The following is a 12,520-nucleotide window of genomic DNA, read 5'->3' on the forward strand; positions in this document are numbered from 1 at the left end:
TATTCTGGATATTCTCATATACTCCAATGTGTATATTTTTGACCTGGGTAGTGCTCATTAGGGCACACAATGGAAAATGTTGTAAAACTCTAATTGCAACAAAAAACCTCCAAGTAGTTCCTCCGTGTTTCAGTCCGTTTTACAACATTTGGTGCCTAAGGAATACGACCCTGATCTTCCATCCAATTGAGACGATGAATTGTGTCTGTGTTGTTCCAGGCTGACGCTGATCCCGAGGCGGGGGTGTTGATGAGCGCCCAGACCATCACCTCAGACACCACCAGCACCACCACAACCACACATATCACCAAGGTATTTACTACCTGACCTCAACTCAGAGGGGTGCCACTGTCATTCACCTCAGCTTTATCCATGAGTCCCTTTTGTGTCCCTTTGATATTTTAAGTTTAAATTGTGCACCAATTGTAACGAGTGTGACATGTCCCTCAGTGTACCCTCTGTGACTTGACCACAGCATTTTGACATGTCCCTCAGTGCACCCTCTGTGACTTAACCACAGCATTATGACATGTCCCTCAGTGCACCCTCTGTGACTTAACCACAGCATTTTGACATGTCCCTCAGTGCACCCTCTGTGACTTAACCACAGCATTTTGACATGTCCCTCAGTGCACCCTCTGTGACTTAACCACAGCATTTTGACATGTCCCTCAGTGCACCCTCTGTGACTTAACCACAGCATTTTGACATGTCCCTCAGTGCACCCTCTGTGACTTGACCACAGCATTATGACATGTCCCTCAGTGCACCCTCTGTGACTTAACCACAGCATTTTGCCATGTCCCTCAGTGCACCCTCTGTGACTTAACCACAGCATTTTGACATGTCCCTCAGTGCACCCTCTGTGACTTGACCACAGCATTATGACATGTCCCTCAGTGCACCCTCTGTGACTTAACCACAGCATTTTGACATGTCCCTCAGTGCACCCTCTGTGACTTAACCACAGCATTTTGACATGTCCCTCAGTGCACCCTCTGTGACTTAACCACAGCATTTTGACATGTCCATCAGTACACCCTCTGTGACTTTTTAGGAAGATTTTAACCCACTTAAAGTCTTCCAAGTTTTCACCGTCCTTGTAAAGCCCAGGTTATTTTATGTCTTTGACAAAGTAATTTCTAATGATGATTATTTATCTCGTCTTATTGTAAAAGCAGGTGAGCTGGTTCTAGTCTTTATGTAAAAGCAGGTGAGCTGGTTCTAGTCTTTATGTAAAAGCAGGTGAGCTGGTTCTTGTCTTTATGTAAAAGCAGGTGAGCTGGTTCTAGTCTTTAAAAGCAGGTGAGCTGGTTCTAGTTCTATGTATGTAAAAGCAGGTGAGCTGGTTCTAGTCTTTATGTAAAAGCAGGTGAGCTGGTTCTAGTCTTTATGTAAAAGCAGGTGAGCTGGTTCTAGTCTTTATGTAAAAGCAGGTGAGCTGGTTCTAGTCTTTATGTAAAAGCAGGTGAGCTGGTTCTAGGTCTTTATGTAAAAGCAGGTGAGCTGGTTCTAGTCTTTATGTAAAAGCAGGTGAGCTGGTTCTAGTCTTTATGTAAAAGCAGGTGAGCTGGTTCTAGTCTTTATGTAAAAGCAGGTGAGCTGGTTCTAGTCTTTATGTAAAAGCAGGTGAGCTGGTTCTAGTCTTTATGTAAAAGCAGGTGAGCTGGTTCTAGTCTTTATGTAAAAGCAGGTGAGCTGGTTCTAGTCTTTATGTAAAAGCAGGTGAGCTGGTTCTAGTCTTTATGTAAAAGCAGGTGAGCTGGTTCTAGTCTTTATGTAAAAGCAGGTGAGCTGGTTCTAGTCTTTATGTAAAAGCAGGTGAGCTGGTTCTAGTCTTTATGTAAAAGCAGGTGAGCTGGTTCTAGTCTTTATGTAAAAGCAGGTGAGCTGGTTCTAGTCTTTATGTAAAAGCAGGTGAGCTGGTTCTAGTCTTTATGTAAAAGCAGGTGAGCTGGTTCTAGTCTTTATGTAAAAGCAGGTGAGCTGGTTCTAATCTTTATGTAAAAGCAGGTGAGCTGGTTCTAGTCTTATTGTAAAAGCAGGTGAGCTGGTTCTAGTCTTTATGTAAAAGCAGGTGAGCTGGTTCTAGTCTTTATGTAAAAGCAGGTGAGCTGGTTCTAGTCTTTATGTAAAAGCAGGTGAGCTGGTTCTAGTCTTTATGTAAAAGCAGGTGAGCTGGTTCTAGTCTTTATGTAAAAGCAGGTGAGCTGGTTCTAGTCTTATTGTAAAAGCAGTTGAGCTGGTTCTAGTCTTTATGTAAAAGCAGGTGAGCTGGTTCTCGTCTTTATGTAAAAGCAGGTGAGCTGGTTCTCGTCTTTATGTAAAAGCAGGTGAGCTGGTTCTCGTCTTTATGTAAAAAAAGCAGGTGAGCTGGTTCTAGTCTTTATGTAAAAGCAGGTGAGCTGGTTCTAGTCTTTATGTAAAAGCAGGTGAGCTGGTTCTAGTCTTTATGTAAAAGCAGGTGAGCTGGTTCTAGTCTTTATGTAAAAGCAGGTGAGCTGGTTCTAGTCTTTATGTAAAAGCAGGTGAGCTGGTTCTAGTCTTTATGTAAAAGCAGGTGAGCTGGTTCTAGTCTTTATGTAAAAGCAGGTGTAAAAGCTGGTTCTAGTCTTTATGTAAAAGCAGGTGAGCTGGTTCTAGTCTTTATGTAAAAGCAGGTGAGCTGGTTCTGAGCTGGTCTTTTATGTAAAAGCAGGTGAGCTGGTTCTAGTCTTTATGTAAAAGCAGGTGAGCTGGTTCTAGTCTTTATGTAAAAGCAGGTGAGCTGGTTCTATGTCTTAGTCTTTTGTAAAAGCAGGTGAGCTGGTTCTAGTCTTTATGTAAAAGCAGGTGAGCTGGTTCTAGTCTTTATGTAAAAGCAGGTGAGCTGGTTCTAGTCTTTATGTAAAAGCAGGTGAGCTGGTTCTAGTCTTTATGTAAAAGCAGGTGAGCTGGTTCTAGTCTTTATGTAAAAGCAGGTGAGCTGGTTCTAGTCTTTATGTAAAAGCAGGTGAGCTGGTTCTAGTCTTTATGTAAAAGCAGGTGAGCTGGTTCTAGTCTTTATGTAAAAGCAGGTGAGCTGGTTCTAGTCTTTATGTAAAAGCAGGTGAGCTGGTTCTAGTCTTTATGTAAAAGCAGGTGAGCTGGTTCTAGTCTTTATGTAAAAGCAGGTGAGCTGGTTCTAGTCTTTATGTAAAAGCAGGTGAGCTGGTTCTAGTCTTTATGTAAAAGCAGGTGAGCTGGTTCTAGTCTTTAGCTGTAAAAGCAGGTGAGCTGGTTCTAGTCTTTATGTAAAAGCAGGTGAGCTGGTTCTAGCTGGTCTTTATGTAAAAGCAGGTGAGCTGGCTGTAAAAGCAGGTGAGCTGGTTCTAGTCTTTATGTAAAAGCAGTCTTTATGTAAAAGCAGGTGAGCTGGTTCTAGTCTTTATGTAAAAGCAGGTGAGCTGGTTCTAGTCTTTATGTAAAAGCAGGTGAGCTGGTTCTAGTCTTTATGTAAAAGCAGGTGAGCTGGTTCTACTCCTTTTGGCCATTTTCTGGTGTTTTGTGTTGGAAAACAAAGCAGTTTGAGCATTACAATTCAACCCTGTTACCAATAGATAGACAGGCATTTTATTTTATTTTTTACAATTTCCTGTTTTGTTGTGAAGCTTGCATTCAACAAGCTTCCATTCCCCCTATCACAAGGGGATTTACGTCTGATTTCAAATGAAATTGTCAACCCTGTTACTATATTTGGCACTTAATGTAGTCCGTTGGTTTTTTGTTTTTTTAATTATTAAATTGAACATGTTATCTTTATGACAGAATGTTCAAATTAAACTTCACCAAGTTCATCTACCCAAAAGGGACTCGTTCCGTGGAACGACCCAGTGGCATGGGTAGCATACTGTATGAGTGAATAGGGCAGGGTTATGGATTCCACTGGTTTGTTAGTGGTGCATATAATTTCACTATTAATTAGTTGGTTCCATTGGCTCAGTTGGTTTCAAGCTTGGTGCTTCCATTACGACAGCTGTGGGTTCATTTTGGCTTAGTTGTTCCATGTCTGAAATGTACCTCAAATTCAATGACATTTTTTCCAGACTGTGAAAGGAGGCATCTCGGAAACCAGGATCGAGAAGAGAATCGTAATCTCGGGTGATGCAGACATTGACCATGACGAGGTAAAAGGATATACTGTTCGTTCCCTCTTACACTGTGTGTCCTCTAGCACCCATCCTAAGTATCCTTACAGCTACTAAATAGGCTTAGCTATTTTAACAAGGTCATTGGTAACTGGAGACATTGCTGATGTCAAGGTATTCGTTCCCCTACCCAACGAACAAACTGGTGGCAAAGACATCATTATGCCGTCTTTTATGATGTCATGGTCCGGCTGTATACTAGTTGTAACAAGTTTTGTTATCGTTTTTTTAGTAACCAGAAAAAGACATCTTTATCTGGTTATAAACTGACCAGGTAACAATATAAAGTATTTTCGATGATGTCTTAAAGTCATTGTTCACATAGTGACGGAGGTGTTCACAACCACATAGTGACGGAGGTGTTCACAACCACATAGTGACGGAGGTATTCTCACACACAGTGACGGAGGTATTCTCACACACAGTGACGGAGGTGTTCTCACACACAGTGACGGAGGTGTTCACAACCACATAGTGACGGAGGTATTCTCACACACAGTGACGGAGGTGTTCTCACACACACAGTGATGGAGGTGTTCTCACACACATAGTGACGGAGGTATTCTCACACACACACGGTGACGGAGGTATTCTCACACACACACGGTGACGGAGGTGTTTACACACACACAGTGACGGAGGTGTTCACAACCACATAGTGACGGAGGTATTCTCACACACAGTGACTGAGGTGTTCTCACACACACAGTGACGGAGGTGTTCTCACACACACAGTGACGGAGGTGTTCTCACACACATAGTGACGGAGGTATTCTCACACACACACGGTGACGGAGGTATTCTCACACACACACGGTGACGGAGGTGTTTACACACACAGTGACGGAGGTGTTCTCACACACACAGTGATGGAGGTGTTCTCACACACATAGTGACGGAGGTATTCTCACACACACACGGTGACGGAGGTATTCTCACACACACACGGTGACGGAGGTGTTTACACACACACAGTGACGGAGGTGTTCACAACCACATAGTGACGGAGGTATTCTCACACACAGTGACGGAGGTATTCTCACACACAGTGACGGAGGTGTTGTCACACACAGTGACGGAGGTGTTCACAACCACATAGTGACGGAGGTATTCTCACACACAGTGACGGAGGTGTTCTCACACAGACAGTGACGGAGGTGTTCTCACACACACACAGTAACGGAGGTGTTCTCACACACAGTGATGGAGGTGTTCTCACACACACACAGTGACGGAGGTGTTCTCACACACACACAGTGACGGAGGTGTTCTCACACACAGTGACGGAGGTGTTCACACACACACAGTGATGGGGGTGTTCTCACACACAGTGACGGAGGTGTTCTCACACACACACAGTGACGGAGGTGTTCTCACACACACACAGTGACGGAGGTGTTCTCACACACACACAGTGACGGAGGTGTTCTCACACACAGTGACGGAGGTGTTCTCACACACAGTGACGGAGGTGTTCTCACACACACACACAGTGATGGGGGTGTTCTCACACATAGTGACGGAGGTGTTCACACACACAGTGATGGAGGTGTTCTCACACACACACAGTGACGGAGGTGTTCTCACACACACACACAGTGATGGGGGTGTTCTCACACATAGTGATGGAGGTGTTCTCACACACACATAGTGATGGAGGTGTTCTCACACACACATAGTGATGGAGGTGTTCTCACACACAGTGACGGAGGTGTTCTCACACACAGTGACGGAGGTGTTCTCACACACAGTGTCGGAGGTGTTCTCACACACAGTGTCGGAGGTGTTCTCACACACAGTGTCGGAGGTGTTCTCACACACAGTGTCGGAGGTGTTCTCACACACAGTGTCGGAGGTGTTCTCACACACAGTGTCGGAGGTGTTCTCACACACAGTGACGGAGGTGTTCTCACACACAGTGTCGGAGGTGTTCTCACACACAGTGTCGGAGGTGTTCTCACACACAGTGTCGGAGGTGTTCTCACACACAGTGATGGAGGTGTTCTCACACACAGTGATGGAGGTGTTCTCACACACAGTGATGGAGGTGTTCTCACACACAGTGATGGAGGTGTTCTCACACACAGTGATGGAGGTGTTCTCACACACAGTGACGGAGGTGTTCTCACACACAGTGACGGAGGTGGTCTCACACACAGTGACGGGGGTGTTCTCACACACACAGTGACGGGGGTGTCCTCACACACACAGTGACGGGGGTGTCCTCACACACACAGTGACGGAGGTGTTCTCACACACACACAGTGACGGAGGTGTTCTCACACACACAGTGACGGAGGTGTTCTCACACACACAGAGTGACGGAGGTGTTCTCACACACACAGAGTGACGGAGGTGTTCTCACACACACAGAGTGACGGAGGTGTTCTCACACACACAGAGTGACGGAGGTGTTCTCACACACACAGAGTGACGGAGGTGTTCTCACACACACAGAGTGACGGAGGTGTTCTCACACACACAGAGTGACGGAGGTGTTCTCACACACACAGAGTGACGGAGGTGTTCTCACACACACAGAGTGACGGAGGTGTTCTCACACACACAGAGTGACGGAGGTGTTCTCACACACACAGAGTGACGGAGGTGTTCTCACACACACAGAGTGACGGAGGTGTTCTCACACACACAGAGTGACGGAGGTGTTCTCACACACACAGAGTGACGGAGGTGTTCTCACACACACACAGTGACGGAGGTGTTCTCACACACAGTGACGGAGGTGTTCTCACACACAGTGACGGAGGTGTTCTCACACACAGTGACGGAGGTGTTCTCACACACAGTGACGGAGGTGTTCTCACACACAGTGACGGAGGTGTTCTCACACACAGTGACGGAGGTGTTCTCACACACAGTGACGGAGGTGTTCTCACACACAGTGACGGAGGTGTTGTCACACACACAGTGACGGGGGTGTTGTCACACACACAGTGACGGGGGTGTTCTCACACACACACAGAGTGACGGAGGTGTTCTCACACACACACAGTGACGGAGGTGTTCTCACACACACACAGTGACGGAGGTGTTCTCACACACACACAGTGACGGAGGTGTTCTCACACACACACAGTGACGGAGGTGTTCTCACACACACACAGTGACGGAGGTGTTCTCACACACACAGAGTGACGGAGGTGTTCTCACACACACAGAGTGACGGAGGTGTTCTCACACACACAGAGTGACGGAGGTGTTCTCACACACACAGAGTGACGGAGGTGTTCTCACACACACAGAGTGACGGAGGTGTTCTCACACACACAGAGTGACGGAGGTGTTCTCACACACACAGAGTGACGGAGGTGTTCTCACACACACAGAGTGACGGAGGTGTTCTCACACACACAGAGTGACGGAGGTGTTCTCACACACACACAGTGACGGAGGTGTTCTCACACACACACAGTGACGGAGGTGTTCTCACACACACACAGTGACGGAGGTGTTCTCACACACACAGTGACGGAGGTATACCCAATCACACTGTGAAGGAGATATACCCAATCACACTGTGAAGGAGGTATACCCAATCACACTGTGAAGGAGGTATACCCAATCACACTGTGAAGGAGGTATACCCAATCACACTGTGAAGGAGGTATACCCAATCACACTGTGAAGGAGGTATACCCAATCACACTGTGAAGGAGGTATACCCAATCACACTGTGAAGGAGGTATACCCAATCACACTGTGAAGGAGGTATACCCAACCACACTGTGACTAGTCCAACCCTTGCCCTTGTGATTCTGATCATGCCCATTCCACCTTCCTCTCTGTTTCCCTCCATGGGGTGTTTGGCATATTGTCTGTCTGTCTGTAGGCCTTGGCTCAGGCCATAAAGGAGGCCAAAAAGCAGCACCCTGACATGTCAGTGACCAAAGTAGTGGTCCACAAAGAGACTGAGATCACGCCTGAGGAGGGCGAAGAGTGACCGCAGGTAAGGGGACCACGTCGGTCGGTCAGTGACGGCTGGGTCTGGCTGGCAGGACACTGACAAGCAACCCCCTCCATTCCCTCCACATCCATCCTCTGCTTCTTGTGCTGTCTATAGTCACCGGCTTCCCCATAGGGCAGTTTCAGCTTTCCACAGTCCTCTCCCTCTCCACAGTCAACTATAGTATAATGATACCGTATGTGTGGATGGAGTCTCTCTCTCATATATATATATATATATATATATATATATATATATATATATATATACTGTGTGGTGTCTCTATATACTGTATGGAGTCTCTATATACTGTATGGAGTCTCTCTATATACTGTATGGAGTCTCTATATATACAGTATTGAGTCTCTCTATATACTGTATGGAGTCTATATATACTGTATGGAGTCTACATATACTGTATGGAGTCTATATATACTGTATGGAGTCTCTATATACTGTATGGAGTCTCTATATACTGTAGGGAGTCTCTATATACTGTAGGGAGTCTCTCTATATACTGTAGGGAGTCTCTCTATATATACTGTATGGGGTCTCTCTATATACACTGTATGGGGTCTCTCTATACACTGTATGGAGTCTGTTTATATACTGTATGGAGTCTCTCTATATACTGTAGGGAGTCTATATACACTGTATGGAGTCTCTCTATATACTGTATGGAGTCTCTATATATACTGTATGGAGTCTCTATATATACTGTATGGAGTCTCTATATATACTGTATGGAGTCTCTCTATATACTGTATGGAGTCTCTCTATATATACTGTATGGAGTCTCTCTATATACTGTAGGGAGTCTATATACACTGTATGGAGTCTCTCTATATACTGTATGGAGTCTCTCTATATATACTGTATGGAGTCTCTCTATATACTGTATGGAGTCTCTCTATATACACTGTATGGAGTCTCTCTATACACTGTATGGAGTCTGTTTATATACTGTATAGAGTCTCTATATATACTGTATAGAGTCTCTATATATACTGTATGGAGTGTCACTATATACTGTATGGAGTCTCTCTATATATACTGTATGGAGTCTCTCTATATACTGTATGGAGTCTCTATATATATACTGTATGGAGTCTCTATATATACTGTATGGGGTCTCTCTATATACTGTATGGAGTCTCTCTCTATATACTGTATGGAGTATCTATATATATACTGTATGGAGTCTCTCTCTATATATACTGTATGGAGTCTATATATATAATGTATGGAGTCTCTATATACTGTATAGAGTCTCTATATATACTGTATGGAGTCTCACTATATACTGTATGGAGTCTCTCTATATACTGTAGGGAGTCTCTCTATATACTGTAGGGAGTCTATATATACTGTAGGGAGTCTATATATACTGTATGGAGTCTCTATATATACTGTATGGAGTCTCTCTATATATACTGTATGGAGTCTCAATATATACTGTATGGAGTCTCTATATACTGTATGGAGTCTCTATATACTGTATGGAGTCTCTATATATACTGTATGGAGTCTCTCTATATACTGTATTGAGTCTCTATATACTGTATTGAGTCTCTATATATACTGTATGGAGTCTATATATATACTGTATGGAGTCTATATATATACTGTATGGAGTCTATATATACTGTATGGAGTCTCTATATATACTGTATGGAGTCTCTATATATACTGTATGGAGTCTCTCTATATACTGTATGGAGTCTCTCTATATACTGTAGGGAGTCTATATATACTGTATGGAGTCTCTATATACTGTAGGGAGTCTATATATACTGTAGGGAGTCTCTATATATACTGTATGGAGTCTCTCTCTATATACTGTATGGGGAGTCTCTCTATATACTGTATGGAGTCTGCTTATATACTGTATGGAGTCACGCTATATACTGTATGGAGTCTCTATATATATAATGTATGGATTCTCTATATACTGTATAGAGTCTCTATATATACTGTATGTAGTCTCTCTATATACTGTATGGAGTCTCTATATATATACTGTATGGAGTCTCTCTATATACTGTATGGAGTCTCTCTATATACTGTATGGAGTCTCTCTATATACTGTATGGAGTCTATTTATACTGTATGGGGTCTCTCTATATACACTGTATGGGGTCTCTCTATATACAATGTATGGGGTCTCTATATATATACTGTATGGAGTCTCTATATATACTGTATGGAGTCTCTATATATACTGTATGGAGTCTCTATATATACTGTATGGAGTCTCTCTATATACTGTATGGAGTCTCTCTAAATACTGTATGGAGTCTCTCTATATATACTGTATGGAGTTTCTCTATATACTGTATGGAGTCTCTCTATATATATACTGTATGGAGTCTCTCTCTATATACTGTATGGAGTCTCTATATACTGTATGGAGTCTCTCTATATACTGTATGGAGTCTCTCTATATACTGTATGGAGTCTCTCTCTATATATACTGTATGGAGTCTCTCTCTATATATACTGTATGGAGTCTCTATATACTGTATGGAGACTCTTTATATACTGTATGGAGTCTCTCTATATATACTGTATGGGGTCTCTGTACATACTGTATGGAGTCTCTCTATATACTGTATGGAGTCTGTTTATATACTGTATGGTGTCTCTCTCTATATACTGTATGGTGTCTCTCTATATACTGTATGGAGTCTCTCTATATACTGTATGGAGTCTCTCTATATACTGTATGGAGTCTCTCTAAATACTGTATGGAGTCTCTCTATATATACTGTATGGAGTTTCTCTATATACTGTATGGAGTCTCTCTATATATATACTGTATGGAGTCTCTCTCTATATACTGTATGGAGTCTCTATATACTGTATGGAGTCTCTATATACTGTATGGAGTCTCTCTATATACTGTATGGAGTCTCTCTATATACTGTATGGAGTCTCTCTCTATATATACTGTATGGAGTCTCTCTCTATATATACTGTATGGAGTCTCTATATACTGTATGGAGTCTATCTATATACTGTATGGAGACTCTTTATATACTGTATGGAGTCTCTCTATATATACTGTATGGGGTCTCTGTACATACTGTATGGAGTCTCTCTATATACTGTATGGAGTCTGTTTATATACTGTATGGTGTCTCTCTCTATATACTGTATGGTGTCTCTCTATATACTGTATGGAGTCTCTCTATATACTGTATGGAGTCTCTATATATACTGTATGGAGTCTCTCTCTATATACTGTATGGAGTCTCTCTATATACTGTATGGAGTCTCTATATATACTGTATGGAGTCTCTATATATACTGTATGGAGTGTCTATATATACTATATGGAGTCTCTATATATACTGTATGGAGTCTATATATATATATATACTGTATGGAATCTCTATATACTGTATGGAGTCTCTCTCTATATACTGTATGGTGTCTCTCTCTATATACTGTATGGAGTCTCTCTATATACTGTATGGAGTCTCTATATACTGTATGGAGTCTCTATATACTGTATGGAGTCTCTATATATACTGTATGGAGTCTCTCTAAATACTGTATGGAGTCTCTCTATATACTGTATGGAGTCTCTATATATATACTATATGGAGTGTCTATATATACTGTATGGAGTCTATATATATATATACTATATGGAGTGTCTATATATACTGTATGGAGTCTATATATATACTGTATGGAGTCTCTATATATATACTATATGGAGTCTCTATATATACTGTATGGAGTCTATATATATATATATACTGTATGGAATCTCTATATACTGTATGGAGTCTCTCTCTATATATACTGTATGGAGTCTCTCTCTATATATACTGTATGGAGTCTCTCTATATACTGTATGGAGTCTATCTATATACTGTAATGAGTCTCTCTCTATATATACTGTATGGAGTCTCTCTCTATATACTGTATGGAGTCTCTCTATATACTGTATGGAGTCTCTCTATATACTGTATGGAGTCTCTCTATATATATACTGTATTGAGTCTCTATATACTGTATGGAGTCTCTCTATATACTGTATGGAGTATCTCTATATATATACTGTATGGAGTCTCTCTCTCTATATACTGTATGGAGTCTCTCTCTATATACTGTATGGAGTCTATATATACTGTATGGAGTCTCTATATACTGTATGGAGTATCTCTATATATACTGTATGGATTCTCTCTATATACTGTATGGAGTCTCTCTAAATACTGTATGGAGTCTCTCTATATACTGTATGGAGTCTCTATATATATACTATATGGAGTGTCTATATATACTGTATGGAGTCTATATATATATATATACTATATGGAGTGTCTATATATACTGTATGGAGTCTATATATATACTGTATGGAGTCTATATATAT

At 42.2% G+C, this 12,520-nt stretch overlaps 1 protein-coding gene across 9 annotated transcripts in view; it reads left to right on the top strand.

Moving 5' to 3' along the window:
• LOC123991381 (protein 4.1-like) overlaps positions 1-12,520 on the top strand; it is a 123,366-nt gene that overhangs the window by 105,033 nt on the left and 5,813 nt on the right. For 8 of the 9 annotated variants that reach the window (XM_046292923.1, XM_046292924.1, XM_046292921.1 and 5 more), the window contains 3 exons: positions 220-312; positions 4,065-4,145; positions 8,017-8,133. In XM_046292923.1, coding sequence (XP_046148879.1) covers positions 220-312; positions 4,065-4,145; positions 8,017-8,127 — 285 coding nt within the window. In that variant the 3' untranslated portion in view covers positions 8,128-8,133. The remainder of the gene's footprint in view (positions 1-219; positions 313-4,064; positions 4,146-8,016; positions 8,134-12,520) is intronic. The other variant, XM_046292926.1, reaches the window with a different exon arrangement.

Source organism: Oncorhynchus gorbuscha, linkage group LG12 (assembly GCF_021184085.1).
Source record: "Oncorhynchus gorbuscha isolate QuinsamMale2020 ecotype Even-year linkage group LG12, OgorEven_v1.0, whole genome shotgun sequence".
NCBI lineage: Eukaryota > Metazoa > Chordata > Actinopteri > Salmoniformes > Salmonidae > Oncorhynchus > Oncorhynchus gorbuscha.